Raw genomic sequence first — 22,514 nt, 5'->3', positions numbered from 1 at the left:
CAATATATTCCCTAAAAAATATAAGATGGCAAAAGAAATTAAATGGCCGGTTTCTAAACAAAAGCATAATCGCCAAGACCGTAGCATCAGTTCAGTGCGTTAGGAACGCGCGCTACATTTTCCCGCCTTCATTCCTTAATTACTTTCGTTTTTAAACAATTTTTTTTTCTATCGTATACAGAATTCTATTCTCCTAAGCAAGATGTAATTTTTAAAACTGAACTCCAAATATAAACGCTACAAATTGGTATTAAGTACGAACATGTCAACCGTAAATCTAGATTCTAAAACTCCAAAACGGTATGATATTTGCAAAAGTTTAAGTTATAACTCGCCGGGCTGTCGAAATCAGAAGAAAAACTTAATATATATTGATATATCTGTTTACTACGTAACGTAAGCTTTCTAATGATATATAATTTGTCAAAATCGGCCGAGAAATGAAACTATAATTTAACAAAAGACGCGAGTGGGTACATCAAAATGTATAACCTCCGCACTTCGCTGTACGCTAATCGTAAAAGATCGATAGCCACAACACGTTAAAACGCGCGGTGGTAAAACATAAAATGTGTATTTCTTGTGTTTAACTCGCTATAAATCCATTAATAACAACGGGAATATTCTGAAAGTTAATTTTTTTGAAAGAGGAATTAATAAGCAACAAGATAACGTATAAACCAATAAAATCGGATGAATAGTTTTTGCATAAGATTGAATTTACTACAGTAAGGGTTAAATACTCGATTCATCTCCTGTCAATATACACTCCGTGATTTTGAGTACTATTGATACGTTGTCAACTTAAGTATTTTTACTTCTTCTTGTGTGTACAGTACCGTTTTACACCGAAATTCATATGTTTTGATCCAGTTGAAGCAGTATATAAAACTTCGCTTTAATTTCACATTTTTATGTGTATGTGTTCATCCGCAAATTAACTCATTTGTAATTTAAACATGTTGAATATAATTTCAATACGCAATTTTAATCTGTAAACAAAGCATATGCTATACACTGTTGACAGGTTATGTTTAGAACGGAAACCCCCTGTATGTACAGCATAGTTGGGATTCCTAAAACTAAAAATATATTTCGATATACATGTAACTACGGGCATTATCTGGGATAACTAAAATATGCCGCCATCTTACTAAGGGCATGGTCACGTGGTATAATAGCTAGTCAAAACGGCCACAGGTCAAAACGTCCCCTAGTCAAAACGGCACCACTTTGGTCAAAACGTCCTCAGAAAATAACAAAGAACTTTGTACAATCTTTTATTTATGTGATCTACATTAGACGATAAATACAATACATCTAACATAATCTTAACAGGATTTAACTTCGACTTTTCAAAAATTGAACGACTAGGAATAACATAAATAACATTAAAAAAATGTAACGCCTACTCCTGGCAATTTAGTTTTACGTCTTTTTTCTTTGACGATAAAGAACAAAAATGAGAGACGAGTTATAACTGTTAACATTAATAATGATTGAAGATTAATTAAAGAACGTGATATATAACACCGTGACCTTTCACATCTTTTGCACACAGATATTACCCGTGAAATATACCGACCACAACTGTGAAAGAGACGCTAATTATGACAACCGTATATTCAAATAATTAAAATAAGACATCATCTCTACGATTTATACTTGTAAATTAATGATCATTTTATAACAAAAGATAAGAACTGTTATAAATTAACTAATTTCCCCAATTTTTTATATCACCATAAAATAAAGACGTCGGCCTCAATTTAAAATGACGTAATTCGCACAAGGAATAACATTACCCGTCGAAACTGGTAGTTGGCATGGAATAGAATTGAACCAAAGACTGTGTTGTTTACATGTATGTAACTCCAATACTCATATTGGCGATAAATTCCATTATTTACTCGAATGTAATGCCCTCAATAATTTAAGACAACGTTTTATTGATAAAAAAAATATTACACGATACCAAATATGATAAAATTTGCTAATGTCCATCGATTTTCATAAACACAGTGCGTACAGGAAATGTTTTGTTCGTAAAAGAAATATTGAAACCTTTTTTATTTATAACATGTATTACGTGTTTGCTTCTCTATACATTTAAATATCGTATGTATTACCTATGCTGTCAATGTTAAAATTTTGTTCGTATTTGTTGTATAACATATAAATATTCTGTCCCTTTAAATGTAAACATTGCAGTGTAGTATTCAGCTATGTACCTAATGATGCACTTTGTATAATTGATGCTCATATAGTCATGTTGCGCATGAATTGAGCATAAAACTTGGAAACTTGGAACCTGCGTCGACGTCGCTGTTCACAGACGAGGAGTTTCCTATATATAAAACAAACAATTACAATATTGCGGGATATAAAAAACGCATAATTCAAAATTATATAAAATACAATTTATTTATTGTTACTCACTTCTCTGAAGCGAACTATATTACTTCAAAGTTTGCAAATTAAAGCTAGTTTAAATCCTTTTAAAGTAAACTTCATCAACGACTTCGAAGGTGATCAAAAGTAATCAAATAACTTTTGATTGTGATATTATTATGATGTAATTATAATATAATACAATTAATCTAATTTCCCAAAGAGGCGTTCTTATCATAATTAACTTACGCTAATTCATCCAATATCGCACGCAATCAAATTATTTTCTAACAAACAATTAAGTACCGACGCAATCAGTTATTTGTGAGATAGTTAAAAGATTAAAAATTATTATAGAAAACAACGCAATCTATGTTTGTATGTGTGTAAAATAAACTAAATCCTTTAAAGTTGTAATTACTGATTTAACTATACAAATAACGAATATATTAGAAAATATACCACGAAATATCTTTCTTAGATACAGACAATAACAGAAGTACATTTAATATTATATATAATATTTTTTTTTTCTCTCCCCCTTCTGATTTTCGATTGGGGCCGTTTTGACCAACTTTAAAACTCACGATAGGGTCGTTTTGACCAACTTTTGGGTCGTTTTGACTAGGGGACGTTTTGATCTGTGGCCGTTTTGACTGTAAGCCCGTAGTATCACTATGTACGCCAAAAATGTGAACATGAGAAAATGCCGGATCATTGTTCATCATTTGGATGTACTAATCGCCGATCTAAGGGCTCAAAAGAGAAAGGATTAACGTTTCACAGGTATTTATATAGTGTTGTTAATTAAGGTATCCTTATAAAAGGTTTGAATGATTGCAATTACACATACATTTATGTTTGTTAACATCACGATAAGGCCTTTAGTAAAGGCTTTACATTGTTGTGATTTTGCATCAGTATAAATAATGTTGTTATGAGTGTCAGCTTATACATGCATCATCATATTATCATGACGGTGTTATGATAATTATTTACTAGGCGACTAGACTTGAGTTCTTCGAACTACAATTTACATTTAATAAATATCCGATCTTCCGTTTCTATCCCAATCACGGAGAATGAAATCGAAAAAAGAATAAATATTTTTTTGTTAAAAGAACATTTATTTATTATGATAATTGATAATGTTAAGTTCATGGACATATGCACATTTTTTGTATACAGTATAGATTCAAAGGTTCTGAAAATGCATATTTAAGCTTGTAAGTAGTCTAAAAATGAGTAAATGAGCTTATAAATAGGTTTTTAAAGCTGCTTGTTCGGATGAAGTTATAGAAGTACAAACCGCAGAAAACTCAACAATCATGTTCGCAGTTATTGCGTTAGGTCACTACCCAATGCCCATAATTATTTGTTGCAATTAAGCAGTTAAGAGTGTTTGTAATATCTAGGAATATGCCCTTAGGCTTAGTTCCATAACTTCTGCAGACATTTAGTTGAAACAGTGGTTGTAATGATCTCCGGTTTCAAACTGGTGATGAAAGAAATCTTAAAACTGGCATACAGTTAATGTTTACTGTTTTAATTGTAAAAAAGTAGTTACGTGTTGCATGTAGTATAACTAGTTGCAATAATCCAATTCCTAGCTACTGTCCCTCTGGTGAGCTGTACCTACATGTACGTACTTATAAAAGCTCAAAGTAGTGAATAAGAACTATAGTATGACTTGAGGGTCTCGTCAATAACAGCATCAATCTACGTTACTACACTCTTTCCAATTTGAACATGTATTGAAGATCTGACAGCGTATTTTTCAAATTGTTTCTAATAAAAATGTCCGCGCTTCCTATAAAGGACGCCAGGAGAAAAAATGCAGTTGTACGTTCATTTTACAAACTTTGGAAATTCCTTCATTTTGCTAACTCCGCTAAAGATCCACATATCAACGTGTCGCCAGTGTTGCCTGATCCCAGTATAAGTTGTTCACAAGTTTGATTTACTGTGGCTGTTTGGGAAACTAATTAATTGACGTCCTTATAATAATTATCTTCTTAGTGTTTTTCATGACAACGCATTAAATGTGTTATGCATTCTTCTTTAATGATCACGTTGAAACGAATGTTTTATTGAAATTAAAGGCGAGTGGCATAGAGACAAAATGATCATGAACCAATCCAAGAAACGTAATAAGATTGATAAAAAGAGCATATTTGTTTACTTTTTCACAAACAGTTTGCCTCTATTTTAAGGTTTCCTACTGATATCGAAAAACGGAAAGCCTGGGAAAATGCTATTGGAAGACCGCAGTTCACCTCAAGCAAAACATCTGTTTTATGCAGTGAACACTTCAAAGAGGAAGATTTTGATCGATCAGGGAATATTGTACGGTTAAAAAAGGGAGTACTACCAAGAGCGTCGTCGATTTTGTTGTCTGAAAGTACAGAAGTACGTGCAGAAAGAACAAAAACAAAACTTACTTTTTGTCCAAGTCATACAACTGTAAAAGCATTATGTCATAACTGTTTGGTTAATGACCTTACAACAAGAAATTAACTTTTCTTGATATATCCATTCTTGTTGACAAGATTTCAGTCGATAGCATTATATAGTAAACATTCCTGTAATAAAAAGCATCGCCTTTTTAAAAAGGTTATTTTTATGCGCTTTTGCTGTATGTATTGGAGAACAAAAAAAACAGGATACCATATTTATCAGTTAACTCTCCATATAAGTTTATTCAGTTACAAAGTCTTTCAGTAAAAGAAAGTGAATGACCAATAAAAATGAGAAAACAAAAACGTGAAACACAACTGTAAACATAAAGTAATCAAAGGTATGCAGTTGAGCAGTCAAAGCAGAATTAGGTGATTGATTGATTAATAGATACTTTTTGTTGACCGTGTTACTTTATATTAATTTTAGTAGTGTAAATGGTTTATCATTTAAAGGTGTGTCTGCCATTGCCACCATTGATGAGCAAGCCTTACAGCTGTAGCGATGAACCTGAAGGTAAAGTATAAAAATAATTAAAACTCACTCCTCCCCTACGAAGAAACTAGGGTATATATTTCTTTGTTCATCCATTCACCAAATTAAGTGCCCTCTTCAAGGGCACACTGTTTTCATGTTGTTTTACAGGTCTTTTAAGTTGTACCTGCACATAATTCAGCATAAAATAATACATCTAAATAACAACTCGGCTTGTTGAATTTCTTTTAACAATTTTCCAACTTGAGTTCCCTGCATTTAATCATTAATAAATAAAATGACCTTAATTACACTATTAAACATTTATATACATAAGATATTGCTTACATTTTATAACGAATCTCGGAATATGCATCTTTTATTGAGATGTTTAAGGTCTTTCATCACTGTTAAGTGTGCGTAAATATTTTGTTTATAACGATAATAAAACTGTTAATTCAATATTGTCGACCAATTATCAGATGTTGTGTACATAAGTATATACCATCAAATATATTAAGTTTAACATTCGCCATTTCAGACCGAATTGCTACGGCTTGGCAAAGCTGTCAATCCAAGAATAGTGTTACAACATATACGGACAGTATTAATGAATTAAAGGTAATTGTGTTTTATTCTGTCAGAATGTATGCCTGGTCAACCGTTTGTCAGTCCATATGTTTAAGTTCAATTATTGTCTTATGTTTCGGAGTTTTGTTTTCATGAATATTTCTCATGAACATGTTGCAGTCAAGAATATCTGTCGTGAATTTTAAAGGTCACATTTCAGTACCAAGCTTTGTTTATTTAAAATATATTTCTCAATTAATTCAAATTAATGATAACAATTACATGTAGCATCACACATTTACAGGACACGTGTTAGTAAGGGCTTCAGATATGTTTTCTTACAAACGTCCTTGAAATAGCGTTAACTTAACCATTCAGTAATCCTGAATTCGATTAATATTGGATTCTGTATCCAAAATGTGAGTGACTTTTGTGCTAAAAAATCGCGATTAACGTTGCAAATACTTGGCTATAATAATGACTGTAACTTCATTGTCTTGTTCATTGTTCATCAGAGGTCAAATGTCAACTTTGGGCAAAGTAAAGCTCGTTCGGGCAGTTACTACAACATGAAGCATGCAATTGTGGATTAATTTACCACAACTATCCAACATATAAAAATGACTTAAAACAAGTCAGTTACCTCTTGAACTTAAATGTCAAGGTCAAAGGTCACATTTGGACATGATGCGGCTTGTTCGGACAATTACTTCGTCATAAATTAATAAATTGTCAGTGTTTTTTCTATGGCAATTTCGGGGCCGATATTCGGCCCCATTCCCCTAAAAAAAGAGTATATATTTTTTCCCCATTTTGTAAAAAAAATCCCCTTCAGAAGTGAAAAAAAAAAAAAAATTTTTTTTTTTTTTTTTTTTTTAGAAAGAAGTGTCTCATAATCATGATAAATATATCTCAAATTTATTTCATAAACAACTAACAAAGTTTATAGCTATAATTTATTTTATTTTGAATTATTATAAAGAGTTGTATTAAATAGTTTTTCCCAAATCAGTGGACTTTAAACATTAATTGCATTTTTCGCCCAAAATGGCAAAGAAAAGGCCTGATGTATTTATATTGTTTCAATATTTGTTAATAAAATCATTCCAATTTGGTCCATTTTATTGATAGAAAATGCACAAATTTGCCATTTTATCGATTTAAAAGATCCCAAATAGACTCAATTGGCTTAGAAAACTAAGACTGTGCATGAAGACTGAACTGTCTAAAACTTAAATGTTGAAAAAATCATTGATATATATTTTAATTTTAAGAAAAAGGACAAAGACATTCAGCTGTGAATATTATATTCATACAAACATGTGTATTAATATAATAAATATCATTACAAATAAACAAGTGAATTTTTAATTTTCCCCTTTTCCTAAAAAACGACGCATTTTTCCCCTTTGGACGGGCCCCGCCACCATTCCCCTATAAGTGGAAAAAAACACTGATTGTATGAAAACATGCCAAGCATTTTTGCGAAGTTGATCGCAATCGAGTCAGAATATCTCATTTCAGCTGTTTATCCAGCACAATTTCAGCTGTTTATCTAGCTCAAAATGGTAAAATAAATAATAAAACATGAGAAACATACAATTGTGCAATCTGTAACGTCATCATTCAAAGAGACATGATAATTATACTAATTTAATGTATATATAACGTGAACGGATGACAGTTGACACTTGTATAAAATTGTCTGTATGATACATTTTGTAACAACATTTTTCACTTCATTTTATTTTAACCAAATATTAATGTTTTTCAACAGGTACTAAATTGTTATGGTCTTGTAATCTGTCATTCCACTCAAAACTACTACAATTACATGTTCATGAAATGAAATCTAAAAAGTATTGAGTACTATTGTTATTTAACACTACACTCTGACTATATCTTCATTGTCAATATGGTTTATGTGGTGTTAATTTAAAATCGATGCGATCATGGTATAAACATATGAAAATTAGAGTAAACTTCCATTTGACAGTTATGTTCCAAAACGTCGTGCAAGGTAAAGTCATTCCCAGAAGCAGTGCTTGAAACCAAGGACTTGGATGCACATCAGCCCAACCTCCTGAAACCACAAAAGGCATTTATCTATGACAGGGACACAAACATTCAGCCGCCACTGCATTTCTGTGATGAACATTCTACTGATAAAAGGTAAACGTGTGATCAATATCTACTTTTATTTTTATGTGTTGCTAATGTTCACAAAAGTCTGTGTGAGAAATTGGGATATTTATGTCCCCCACTATAGTAGTGGGGGACATATTGTTTTTGCCCTGTCTGTTGGTCTGTTGGTTGGTGGGTCTGTTGGTTTGCGCCAACTTTAACATTTGCAATAACTTTTGCAATATTGAAGATAGCAACTTGATATTTGGCATGCATATGTATCTCATGAAGCTGCACATTTTGAGTGGTGAAAGGTCAAGGTCATCCTTCAAGGTTAAAGGTCAAATATAAGGGTCAAAATCGCTCATTTAATGAACACTTTTGCAAATATAGGAAACAATCTGATTAAACAAATCTAAAGATTGTTTCCTATATTTGCATTCGTTTTTTTCTGTGTTCCGTTAAATGGAATAAAAGAGTATATTTAGTGAAGTATGCTGCAATTGATTAAAATCGTTTCCAATATTGTCACTTATTTATGCTTCCTCAAGGTAATTTAATATATATGAAAGCACTATTGCCAGTGCCAAGTTAATATTGGCGAGCTAAAAGTGTATCGGTTAACATTTGTTTAATTAATGTTCTCTGACGTCGTGTATAATGTAAGTACAAATATTTTTCAGATGTATTATTTTGGGTTTTTACAAAATTACAAATACCAATACGTGGATATGTCTTTTCGTGATAATGCTGCATGTCATTTGCTTTCTTGAAAGTCGAACATGTTATTTATTGTTCCCTACCGGTTTCACCGGAGGGGACTTACGGTTTGTGCTCTGTGTGTCCGTCAGTCCGAGAGTATGTCACACTTTGCTGGATCCTGCGATAACTTTTAAAGTTCTTAATATCTTTTCATGAAACTTGAAACATGGATAGATGGCAATATGGACATTATGCATGTCATTTCATTTTGTTCCTACGTCAAAAATTCTGGTTGCTATGGCAACAAATAATATTTATTTTTTATATTTCTGACAATTGTGGAGCCGGTAGGGGACATATATTGCTTGGCAATAGTCTTGTTGTTTCTGTTCTAACAAATTCTAGTGGTTCGAAGCCAGAAGAATATGTGGAAGAAGAACAATCAGTGGAGGTAAAAGATACTTACATGACAAAACATGTAAACATATATTTATCTTAAATTTTTCCTCATTACAAAAGAAAAAAACTAAGTAAGCAAAATGCGACGCCGGTTATTTAAAAACACAAAATTAATCAATTGCTTAAGACTAAACAACAGTAAATTAATCTCTGTTCTTGTTTTCAAAGATCAGACGTCATAACTATATGGTTAATGTCAGATTTAAGATTGATGTTTTTTTTACTTTTGATTGGACAAAATGTTGTTAATTCACAATTATATTTTTTAATAATAGCTGATAAAGATGTGTAATATTTTGGTTTTCTTTTCTCAATCAAATAAAGGAAAAAAGAGTCGGCATCTATTTGCGTGGACAGGGGACATCGAGGGAACTTGTCATTCACAATGCAGGTACACATTTGTTAAAAGTATTTTTAGCTCGGCTGTTTTTGGAGAAAACCCAAGGTATTGTCATAGCCTCCTTGTCGTCCGCCGTCCGGCGTCGTGCTAAAACCTTTACATTGGCTCTTAAATTAAAGTGCTTCAACCTACAACTTTGAAACTTCATATGTACATGCACCTTGATGAGTTCTAAATGTCACACCCATTTTTTGGGTCACAAGGTCAAAGGTCAAGGTCACTGTGACCTCTAATATAAAACTTTAACTTTGCCTCTAACATCCTAGTGCTTCCGCCTACAATGTTGAAACTTCATATGTACATGCACCTTGATGACTTCTACATGCCACATCCATTTTTGGGTCACTAAGTCAAAGGTCAAGGTCGCTGTGATCTCTAATATAAAACTTTAACTTTGCCTCTAACATTACAGTGCTTCCACCTACAACTTTGAAAGTTCATATGTACATGCACCTTGATGACTTCTACACGCCACACCCATTTTGGGTCACTAGGTCAAAGGTGAAGGTCACTTTGGCCTCTAAAAAAAAAAAAATTCTGACAAGCTTTTGCAGCCGAGCGTGGCACCTGTTATGCGGTGCTCATGTTTCAGCGTACCATTAACTTAAATTTCGAGCGAAAATGCAGGGGTAATATTAAACGCTAAACAAATTTGTTTAGCTCATCTATTTTTATTATTTTTTTTAAAGAGTCATCACCTGAGCGTCAGCGTCTGTGTCTGCATCTGGTTAAGTTTTTTGTTTAGGTCCACTTTTCTCATAAAGTATCATAAACTATCATGAGGGGACTGGGCAGGCAAAGTTAGATAACTCTGGCTGGCATTCAACAGAATTTGTGCCCTTTTTATACTTAGAAAATTTAAAATTTGGTTAAATTTTTATGTTTAGGTCCACTTCATTCCTAAAGTATCAAAGCTATTGCTTTCATACTTGCAACACTTACTAAGGCCTAGTTCACACCAACGGTGAATGCCGCGCTTTGAATCGGGGAGCCAAGCGCCGTCATTTTTGTTCACTTTTCCAAAAATATCTCGATCTATTACGCTCTGATAAGCTCTGATACGCTCTCATACGAATTGGTTGACGCTTTGAGGACAAAATATTTCCCAACATGTTACGATTCCTCACGCTTTGATCCCGCTTTGAACAGGCTTTGTTACGCTTGAAATTACGCTTTGATAAGCTGTATTACGCTTCATTATTCTTTGATGCGATTATGACGCTTTAACTCAGGCTCTGATACGACAATCAAGCTTTGTTGTGCATTTTTACGCTCTGTTACGTATTGGAAAATGTCGAGATTGCCGATTTTTATCCCGCTTTTGATTCAGAGCCTATATAAAGATGCAGCAGATACACAAAATCATTGCATCTTTTACTCCAGAACACGATGGCAGAACAACAAGATCCAGAGGTACAAGAGCATGATCTATCCGAAGAAGACATGACGTTTGTCTCTCTGTTGTATAACTATATTCTATCCCTTGAGGCAGAGTAGACGGAGGAAGAACAGCAAAGACAAGGGGAGGTTGACATACCAGCAAGAGGTAGAAGTTCATTTATCAGAAGCTGCTGGACCAGGCCATGGCTAACTGAAGAAAAAAGACAGCAATATGGCCATTACGCTAGCCTCTTTGACACACAACTCAGATTAGAAGACCTTGGTGCCTGCAGAAACTTTACCAGATTAAACCCTGAGGTGTTTGATGATATCCTGAAAAGAGTGGCACCAGTCACCCAGAAGCAGCAGACTAACTACAGGCACTCCCTGTCAGCTGGCCTCAAGTTGGCAATCACCTTGAGACATCTGGCCACTGGGGACAACTACAGGTCAATGGCATATGGATTCAGATGTGGTATCTCCACAATATCAGAGCTGATTCCAGAAGTGTGCACGGCAATTGTACAGGCATATAAAGATGAAGTTTTCAACCCACCTACCACCCCCGAAGCATGGAGACACCTTGCCCAGCAGTTTGAACAGAGGTGGAATGCCCCCATGCAGTTGGTGCCTTGGATGGAAAGCACATAGCCCTCAAGAAACCAGCAAACACAGGCAAGATCTACCACAACTACAAGAGGTTCTTTTTCCAAAGCTTCTCTTTGTTCTGCAGGTCTTTATAATCTGTCAGTCTCTTGGAGTAGATGGAAGGAGTGTCTTTTAGCCAGTCAATGACCTCTTCTTTTTGCGCTTCTGTTAGTGTTGCATAGTAGTATGGTTTGTACGTACGCTTTTTGCTGGCGGCTGCTGCTGGAACAGGTGTGATGACTGGGAGATGATCCCCTGCAGGGTGAGGCTGTGGCTGCTCTGGCTCTGGAACCAGTATTTCTTCATTTTCTGGCGACGGTGGTGTTGGAGACCTCGGCCTTTTAGCCACATGGCCTATGACTGTCTCTTTTCGGCTCTTCTTGCTGCACCTCTACCTCTCTTGGGTCCCATCTTTGTGTTAAAGGCTCTATAAAGGTGAGGATCCGTAATTATTTACCGATTTTTAAATATGTTTTCATATTTTATTTATAAAGGTTATCAAAAAACAATATATATATGCTATTGGACATAACCATACAAAAATGAGCAATACCAATTGTTTTGAGCTCAAGAAGCAGTGTCCTCCAAGTTAATTGTGTTTACAAACAATCAGTTAATTTACATCGCTGTTTACTCGTAAATTAAAAGTGAACGTGACTCAGGTCACTTAAAATATATTGTTGATTTTCAACGTTTTCTGGTATCACTCACAAAGTAGGTCTCTTCTAAATGGCTAAAACGTTTGTAGTGATATAGTAGGTTACTTTCTGCTGGTAAAAAGTTGTTTGAAATAGAATTAAAATCGAATTTTCTTTCGGCTATTTGTAGCATACGTAACCGCTTTGAGGCTACAAATCACGTTAGTTGCAAAGTTGTAAACATTTCTTTCAATTATAAAACGGGTATATATTCCATAATTCTTGACAACGTTGCACCTTAGCTGTGTAATGGGCATTTTTTATGCAAGAGTAACTGAAATCCGTAACAATTAGACCAGATTATATGCATAATAATTGAATTTCTCACCTTTATAGAGCTTCTAATAGTAGTTTTTCAGGTTCAGGATACGTCCTCTTTGTTTGAAAAGTATGCAGTGTGTGGAACTCAAGTGCTATTTATAGAGATGCTGAAAATAATGCAATGTGTATCTTTCCAATTTAAGTATTTTAGTACATGTACTGCCGAATCATTACATATAGCAAGGTGTGGTACTCAAGTGCTATTTATAGAGATGACGAAAGAGCGTCATATCGTAGGAGATCGTGAAAGATTGTGCGAAAGCGTGAGGAAGCTTGCCAAGTGTATCAAAGCCTTTCAAAACGTGTCAATCCTTGATGAAAGCTTCTCAATTCGTGGGAAAGCGGTAGAGCCCTTCATGAAAACGTAACAAAGCGTGTCATATCTTGATGAAAGCGTCTGGTCTCGTGCAAGATCTTCATGCTAGATTGTAGCAAATCTTGAGCCATCTTAACAAGCGTGTCAAGTGGCGACATACCGTGAAGACTGGGGTCCCCGCATTGAACCAAGCTTTGTTAAGCTTTCCTACGATTTGAGTCAAGCTTTGCTGAGTTTTGTTACGTTTTTTTAAGCTTTGATACGCTTTCGGCGCTTTAATCAATTCGTGACAGAGCGCCCAAAATGTTTAAACAGTTTTAAAAAATGTGGCGTTCTTGCCGAATGTCCCGATTTATCACACGATCTATTACGACACTGAAGCTTTATTTAAGCATTGTTACGTTTTGGTGCCGCTTTGCACGCCGCTTTAAAGCGCCATCAAAGGGACGTTGGTGTGAACCTAGCATAACTACAATAAGGGGACTGTGCAGGCAAAGTTATGTTACTCTGACATTTTGACAGCATTATGGCCCCTTTTATACTTAGATAATTGAACATTTGGTTAAGTTTTGTGTGTTGGTCCATTTAACTCCTAAAGTATCATAGCTATAATTGCTTTCAGACTTGGAACACTCGCTAACTACCATAAGGGGACTGTACAGGAAAAGTTGCATAACTCTTGTTGGCATTTTAACGGAATTATGGCCCTTTTTAGACTTAGTCACGTTGAATAATTTACTTCTAAAGCATCAAGGCTATTGCTTTCAAACTTCAAATACTTTCTTATTATCATGAGGGTACTGTACCTGGCAAGTTGAATTTGACCTTGACCTTTGAATGACCTTGATTCTCAAGGTCAAATTAATAAATTTTGCTTAAATTGCCATAACTTCTTAATTAATAATCAGATTTGATTCATACTTTAATAAAACAACACTTACCTGACATACCACAATGGACTCCAATTCAAACCATTCCCCACGCCCCACCCCAGAATCCCCCCCCTCCAAAAAAATAAATAAATAAAATTGTTTCCCTTTTTAGTCCCCTACCGGTTTCACCGGAGGGGACTTATGGTTTGCGCTCTGTGTGTCCGTCAGTCTGTCAGTCCGTGAGTCTGTCACACTTTTCTGGATCCTGCGATAACTTTAAACATTCTTCATATTTTTTCATGAAACTTGAAACATGGACAGATGGCAATATGGGCATTATGCACGTCGTTTTTATTTTCTTCCTATGTCAAAAATTCTGGTTGCAATGGCAACCAATTTTAAAAAAAATCTGACAATGGTGGAGCCGGTAGGGGAAATATATTGCTTGGCAATAGTCTTGTTTTTTCTTATTTTTGAAAGATAATCTAATAAATGACCACCCCCTCCACATTATACCCCCCTCTCCACCCCCACCCCACCCCCATGCCCACCCAGAAAGATTTTTATGCCCCCCTTCGAAGAAGAGGGGGTATATTGTTTTGCACATGTCGGTCGGTCGTACCGTTGGTCCGTCCACCAGATGGTTTCTGGATGATAGCTCAAGAACGCTGAGGCCTAGGATCATGAAACTTCATAGGTACATTGGTCATGACTAGCAGATGACCCCTATTGATTTTCAGGTCACTAGGTCAAAGGTCAAGGTCACAGTGACTGGAAATAGTAAAATGGTTTCCTGATGATAACTCAAGAATGCTTAAGCCTAGGATAATGAAACTTCATAGGTACATTGATCATGACCGGCAGATGACCCCTATTGATTTTCAGGTCACTAGGTCAAAGGTCAAGGTCAAAGTGACTCGAAACAGTAAAATGGTTTCCGGATGATAACTCAAGAATGCTTAGGCCTAGGATCATGAAACTTCATAGGTACATTGATCATGACTGGCAGATGACCCCTATTGATTTTCAGGTCATTAGGTCAAAGGTCAAGGTCACAGTGACTTGAAACAGTAAAATGGTTTCCGGATAATAACTCAAGAATGCTTACGCCTAGGATCATGAAACTTCATAGGAACATTGATCATGACTGGCAGATGACCCCTAGGTCAAAGGTCAAGGTCACAGTGACTCGAAACAGTAAAATGGTGTCCGGATGATAACTCAAGAATGCTTATGCCTAGGATCATGAAACTTCATAGGTACATTGATAATGACTGGCAGATGACCCCTATTAATCTTCAGGTCACTAGGTCAAAGGTCAAGGTCAAAGTGACTCGAAACAGTAAAATGGTTTCCGGATGATAACTCAAGAATACTTAGGCCTAGGATCATCGAACTTCATAGGTACATTGATCATGACTGGCAGATGACCCCTATTGATTTTCAGGTCACTAGGTCAAAGGTCAAGGTCACAGTGACACGAAACAGTAAAATGGTTTCCGGATGATAACTCAAGAATGCTTACGGCTAGGATCATGAAACTTCATAGGTACATTGATCATGACTGGCAGATGACCCCTATTAATCTTCAGGTCACTAGATCAAAGGTCAAGTTCACAGTGATTCGAAACAGTAAAATGGTTTCCTGATGATAACTCAATAATAATTAGGCCTAGGATCATGAAACTCCATAGGTACATTGATCATGACTGGCAGATGACCCCTTTTGATTTTCTGGTCACCAGGTCAAAGGTAAAGGTCACAGTGACAAAAAACGCATTCACACAATGGCTGCCACTACAACTGACAGTCCATATGGGGGCATGCATGTTTTACAAACAGCCCTTGTTTTTTTTTTAAACATGGTGGAAAAAACACAAATATTTATTTATTTCATTTTTGAAGGACCATCCCACCCAAGCTATTGCTATCAAACTTGAAATAAAATCTTATTACTTTGTTTTATGTCTTTGCATAATAATGTTCAATAGATTGTGGAAAATCTACCTGAACTCAGAATTATCTATAAAGTACTTCTTTAAAACATAAGTGATCAATATGTTTCAATTATGGTCCTCTTCCACTTAGAATATGACTATATTACCTTATTGAATATGAACAATTTCCTCATGATGGCTTACATTATACTGTCAAGCGCTCTAATAGTCGAGAGTGCTGTCTTCTGACAGCTCTTGTTTATTTTGGGAAGGCAAACTGTATATAGAAAATATTTTATACATTCTGATGTTCAGTATTAAAACATTTGTTTCAATAAAGTAAGAAGAAGCTCATCATTATACAGTCTAGTTGAATGAAAAGCTTTCATAATGTTATGTAATGACCAGCCTGTAATGTGCATTTTTAACATGAAATCATTTAATTTGGCATCCCTTGAATAGGTATTGGGTCATTTGTTTTAAACAGACTTAATGGAGGTGACAAGGTGACAACCCATTTATTAATAATTTATGATAATATTTCTGGAGCCTTTTTTCTTGAGCACAACCGAAAAGTATGCAATACAATTCTTTCGGAAGGAATTAAGTCCTATTCACCATAAGCCAGCGTAACCTGTGTACACTAAAGTTGTTGTTATTATGTACACACTTTAAAATGTTTAATGTCTGTAATTTTCATACATTTGTGTGACTATTAGATGAAATTTTATTTTATCTTAATAATTTTATCACATCATTTTGTAAAACTCGTATTTTTTTTCTGACCAATTTGAGTCCCTTATAAATAATCATTCTAAAATGAGAACGCGGTAACCATCACTGTCTTAATACCAATGTATTGAGTAGACATACATGTACAAATAAGAAATTAAACCATATCAACAAAACTTATTCTAAACACATGTCACGAAAGTATCATATAGGGAGGTTGTAACTTCACAGAAGGTATTTAAATTATATGGAACCTTGCTTTTGTTGTCTCACAAGGGTATGTGAAAATGATGGTACTAGCTGTATTCAGCACTTAACAATGAGGCATTATTTTTTTTCTTATTCATTTGACAGATGACCAGACCACTTCCATGAAGAACGAAGAATGTTTCATTATAAAATTAGTCCAGAATGTGCTACTCGGTTTGGAGTTTCTTGATCAGAAAGGAATTTCTCTGTTAAATATGGGTACGTAAATTATTATAATGGTATTGATGCCTACTTCTGCTTTATTTTAATAAACTGTTTTTTACACACCGATACAAAATAATTATCTTCAACAAATACCACATTTATTAAACTTAATTATGAAGGAACATTTGCATCAACAGAATATTGCAACAATTGCTAGTCATTATTAAAATTGCATCTGTGATCATGGATTACATGTAATAAATAAACGATAAAAAATTTACTGCACTTATCTTTATTGAGTAGTTAGCGTGTGTATAATTGCAGGGGTTCTGAAATATTTAAAGAGTCTAATTGTCCACGGACAAGTTGGACCCACAAATTCACTTGTCCGTACCAAAGAAGTACTTGTCCGTACTTTTAAGATAGATAAAGGAAAAGGTCATTACTAATTAAGCAAATAATACAAGCATACACTTTTGTTAACTTCTATTTTAAATTATAAACATAGTTAACTAGAAAATTGAACAAAAAATACAAGCAAGATGTGCATATAATAAGATCACGTTTAAGTCACACATGATACTAGTCTTATTTATAAGATGCCCAAAGAATTTAGAGATACTTTTTATGTGGGCTAAATTCTTTGGAACTCCAAATATTACCAATATAAAAAGTAGCTTAATATTTGAGAGCGTCAACAAGTTCGACTAACATGATACCATCTCGGATATTTAATAATCTCAACATGACTAGACAATTCACTTGAAATAAAATAATCTCCGTTAATTTTAAGTATATAATTATCCGCTAATAAAGGAAACTCCTTACGAAGTTTACATTTACACACATCGGAAACGTTTCAAGCCAAGGAAAATCAATTAGCCAAGACTCAAAAAATTCTCGTTTCCGCTTGGCGTCGTGTGTTCATCATATTCATACTTGGCTTTTTTCTTCTTTTCCGACGCCGAACTGATTTTATCATTGGTCTGATGAGCGTCATGGCTAGACGTTTAAGTGGTTTTATTATATAAAAATGGAATGCAGGTCGTTAGAACATGTATGCAGCCATTTGCAATGTACGAAAAGTGTTATCTTAAAATTCTTATGCGTGATTGGCTGTTGCTATACACATGTGTGCTGGTTTCTGTATTAAAACAGGGACATAGGTCCCTGATTAAAATTGTTTTCTTATGCGTGATTGGCTGTTGCTATATATACTTGTGGACTGGTTTACCACATTAAATAATTATTATCGGAAAATAACATACCTCCAGTTAAAAAAGTGTGCTAGTCCACAGATTAATCATAAGCTATTTATATAAACTTCGTTGTTTTTTTTCGAAAAGTATTGAAGTTTCGTTCTTGAAACAAATTTTACCACGGAAATTTTACTTGTCCGCGGACAAGCCAGCTTTCAAAAACTGCTTGCCTGGAAGGGTAAATTGACTCGGACAACTCGGACAGCATATTTCAGAACCCCTGAATTGTAGCAGTCTTTAGATAATCGGGTAATACACAAGCATTAGCATTCTAAAGTCCACTATGATTCTCGTGTTATTTCGAGTGGCCTTGTGCACGTTCATTCCTATGTGTGTCTTTGCCATATCAGACTGAAAATGGTTAATTGATTCGTTCAGAAGTTGGTTTATAGATAACAAACACTTCTAGTTAATCGTCCATGTTTCGTTGCTTTACATAGAGTAATAACAGGCTCACCGTCATTTAAAATAAACTAATATGAGGGTGGAAGTATAATTACTTGCTTATTACAGTTGGCAACGTGGCAATGCATAAAGAGTATGGGTGGTGGTCCTTGTTCATAAAAGGATTTCAAAATGTAAAGGAGAAAGGACAACCTATAGACATCATGGGCCTCCAACCTGAGAATATTGCACCTGAAGTGTGTCAGTTTATACTGCAATCAAGGTTTGTCTGATAAAAATATTATATTTTCAAGTGTACAATAGGTTCGTTTGTAACATGATCTTTAAATTGGCTGGTCCCTTTTTGTCGTCAATACAACGTTTCAATAGCAAGTTATAACAATTGAGTTTTTTCCATGTTCACGTTGAGTAATTTATATTTGTCAAAATTAAATTATGTACAAAATGCATCATAGACGGCTCTAAAATGACTCGCCACTCATATGATAGTTAGAAATATAAATGTTTATGCTAAGCATGGGGCTGGTGAAAATCGCTATACAAGTATGTAATCATATCCAGTGTTGACTAACCAACAAATAACCACCAAAGTGTAGTTTGCTTAAGCAAGGGTCGTCTTTCTTTCAGGCCAAGGACTTATCAATACGGTATAAAACGTGATGACATTGATGGAAAGGCGACTGTGTTTGCGCTTGGTAGATTTGTAATGAACTTGTACACGTCAAGCAACAGGATCGTGCAAAAGAGATTCACAGACGGAAAGGCTGACTATAATGGTTATTCCGATCAGGAGAGGAAAGACCTTCGATTTAAAATCCTGGAAAAGGTAAGCTACTTACCAATTATCAATTTACCAAGATAATGAATTCATAACAACTAGTTAAAAGTCAAATGACCTTATAAGTTATTGGAATTGCATCTGGATTGTTGAAAAGCGAACCGAAACTACCATTTCCTAATAGATTTAATTTGGAACTCGCGCGCTGTGTGTTTTTCTGATTTCTGAGCGCACGGGGTAGGTACAAATATTGTCAATAATACAGTACAGTAATGAGCAATGTATGTCGGACGCTTAATAGAGGAATAGTCTAAATACTCCGTTCAGATGTGCCGCAGCCTATACAAATGGGTCCCGTAGCTAACATCCTTAAAAGACATGCAAAACAGACTTTGTCAGATGAATGGTAATGAAGGAACCTATACAAACGGTTTGACATATTGAACATTTCTGATGGAAAACATTATTCCTGTTCTTGTTTTTTCGGCATGCTTAATCAATATAGCAAATACTAGTAATGTATGGTAAAGCTCTTTAGTGGTGTGACTTCAAATCTTAATGTCTAAGCCTTTAGCGAATAATTTTCTTGCTTTTCGGAGTAGATTTAAAAAACAATAGCACAATAGAGCAATATCAATTGACATATAAATATCCGACTGATATGGAACGATATATTAGTTATACAAGTCTACTACAAATGGACTGAGGGTGGTAAGGTTTTTGTCTGTATGATTTGAAATATATTTGAATAGTATATTATATATACGATAGAGTTAATGTCTTAATAGTTTCGTTGACAAACTTCCATTAAAACTGTATGCCCAGGGCTACGTGCAGTATATGCAATAACATAGTCACGTGTAGCTGTTTACATGTAAATGCAGCATAATCGTGTTATATAGTATTCTAACAAATTAAACACGATCGAAATTAGTTCATCTAAAGAAAAATGATCATTATATGGTATTGTTATAAACCATAACAAACGTTTGAGCAGAAAAGTGGTGTTTACTATTCGACGATAAAAGGAATTATTGATTCACTCTTGTTTAAAATAAGCGCGCCAGTTGTTATTTTTACCTACCACACGTGCTCATATATCGGAAAAACCCAGACTGGTAGTTCCAAATAACAACTATTCCAGATCAAATGGTCATAGTCGTTACCAATGTTGCGGTGTAGTGCGGTAGTATTTGTCTTGCTTGAGCGCCTTTAATTTGTTAGAATCATACTATAGAAGGAGAATGATTGTACTGTATATTTACAAACATACAAAGTGTATATTTACAAATATACAAATGACGTTCTAAATACTGAAATAATGCAAATCCCGAAAAATTATATGAAGATAAATTGTTGTTACAGCCTACACAAAAAATCATACACCACACAATTTGACATGAACAAATGATTGAAGCAGAGGTCACCACCTTCGAGTGATCAATTCAAATAATAAGAGTTTAAACCTTAATCATCTTGACTGGTATATAACTGCATAGGATGAACCTTTCTGGGTCAAAATGCGACCTATAATTATAGCCGTGAAACGCTATACAATTTTAAGTGTAAGACAGAGATTGTTACTTGAGGATTGCACTATATTAGTTGGGTCTTTACAGATGCTAACAGTGTTTGCTTGTGATATTGGTGTACATTTGTTTGTTGACAACGTCTGTGTTAGACCTGCATATAACTTGCATTTCAAAAACCTGTGTCTGTGTCAATATGCGACCATTAATTATAGTCTTGATGCGCTATAAAATTAACAAATATTTTAGAGATCAGGACTTTTTGGTTGTGTTATTTGTTTCGTTGTAATGATAGATTGCTTCTGAATGTCAAATTTAATATAAGATCATATAAACTGACCAATTACAGAAACTTAACCTCATGTAGGCACTTGTTTAAGCCAATGACAATGATCCAAATTAAATGTGTTGATAACATTTTTCATTCAAACTTACTTGAAACTAGCAATGTATATGATAACAATATTACTCTACACAACTTGTTTCCATCTATTTTTATTTCCTGAAGTTTATGGACTTGTTAGAAATGTACGTTTTGAAAATGAAATTCAAAGTGATGTGTCGAATTGACTATTATTCTTGTAATCAAATATAGAGTTACAAAGTGTGCCGATTAGGTCCATAAAGTAAAATGGCGCAATTTTACATTTTATACGCGTGTGATTAGTTTGTAACAACGTATTTCAATTTTCTTTTAGATCGCAAAGGATGATTTTTTGACGACTCTCCTGCCAAAGGAATGTTCACCACCAATGATGGAATTATTACTGAAGATGTTGGCCTTTTCTCCAAAGGAACGAATTACGATTAGGGAGGCGCTGCGTTTGATAGGTAAGTGAAAATGTTTGTATGACAATGAGCAATCCAACAATATGAATTTTACAAGACTAAAGTAAGTAATAAAGTAATGATGTTCTATGCAGAAGTCTTTTAAATGCATCTGATTTTGGCCTGAGACTTATAAATATTGAGACATGTACAAATATAGTTTACTTGCCCTATCAGGTAGAAAGGCATGCGAGTACTACAATATGTCTTTCTAACCGTCTTTAATGTACAATATATGATAAAGTAACCACCGTTAATACATGCACAATTTACAAAGGCGCACACCAGTGGTGACTCCAGATTTTTTAAACGTTGATCTGCATTAAATTTGATTCTATATTACATTTCATTCAAAAGAGTATTCCAAAAATAGTGTTACATATTTAATTTTTGCATAACTTGGATCTATAAACATCTTTAAAAGTTAAACACCTCATACTTAAATGGTACCCTTATGATAACAATAAAGCTGGATAAATAATGGTGTTCACACGATACAGTGTCTTATTTTAGTTGTGTGAGGTAAGGGTCAAGAGTTTTATAAATGAAAATATGTAACCATTTCGATAAGTACTGTGTACAGTGTAGTGTTATGCATTTTCATCTTTTGTAGGAACATTCGATAAAGATCCACCAATGCCTGAGATTATTCCAGTAACTGAGATGCAAGACCGCCAAAAAAGAAAAGCAACAGAAAACGGATTAGTAAGCCCAAAAGTATTTTTTTTTTAATATCTATCTTTTGCTTGAATTTGAATGTTTAAATACAATGCTTGTTTACTTGCTGACAATTATTTGGAGGAATTTACCTAAAAAGTCT

At 34.5% G+C, this 22,514-nt stretch overlaps 1 protein-coding gene across 4 annotated transcripts in view; it reads left to right on the top strand.

The window, feature by feature from the left end:
- LOC127866837 (uncharacterized) overlaps positions 1-22,514 on the top strand; it is a 219,225-nt gene that overhangs the window by 139,152 nt on the left and 57,559 nt on the right. Inside the window, exons 1-12 of one of the 4 annotated variants that reach the window (XM_052407669.1) lie at positions 3,041-3,177; positions 4,605-4,800; positions 5,304-5,364; positions 5,864-5,943; positions 7,889-8,064; positions 9,124-9,169; positions 9,502-9,568; positions 16,836-16,949; positions 18,668-18,821; positions 19,187-19,385; positions 21,565-21,697; positions 22,308-22,411. The exons of 1 other annotated variant lie outside the window; for it this stretch is intronic. In XM_052407669.1, coding sequence (XP_052263629.1) covers positions 3,098-3,177; positions 4,605-4,800; positions 5,304-5,364; positions 5,864-5,943; positions 7,889-8,064; positions 9,124-9,169; positions 9,502-9,568; positions 16,836-16,949; positions 18,668-18,821; positions 19,187-19,385; positions 21,565-21,697; positions 22,308-22,411 — 1,410 coding nt within the window. In that variant the 5' untranslated portion in view covers positions 3,041-3,097. Of the gene's footprint in view, positions 1-3,040; positions 3,178-4,604; positions 4,801-5,303; positions 5,365-5,863; positions 5,944-7,888; positions 8,065-9,123; positions 9,170-9,501; positions 9,569-16,835; positions 16,950-18,667; positions 18,822-19,186; positions 19,386-21,564; positions 21,698-22,307; positions 22,412-22,514 lie in introns of those variants that run through there. 2 more of the 4 variants (XM_052407668.1, XM_052407667.1) reach the window with 2 other exon arrangements.

The sequence above is a fragment of the Dreissena polymorpha genome, chromosome 2 (genome assembly GCF_020536995.1).
Source record: "Dreissena polymorpha isolate Duluth1 chromosome 2, UMN_Dpol_1.0, whole genome shotgun sequence".
Lineage (NCBI taxonomy): Eukaryota > Metazoa > Mollusca > Bivalvia > Myida > Dreissenidae > Dreissena > Dreissena polymorpha.
The sequence above is the reverse complement of the archived record's forward strand: the minus strand, read 5'-3'. Positions and strand labels throughout refer to the sequence as shown.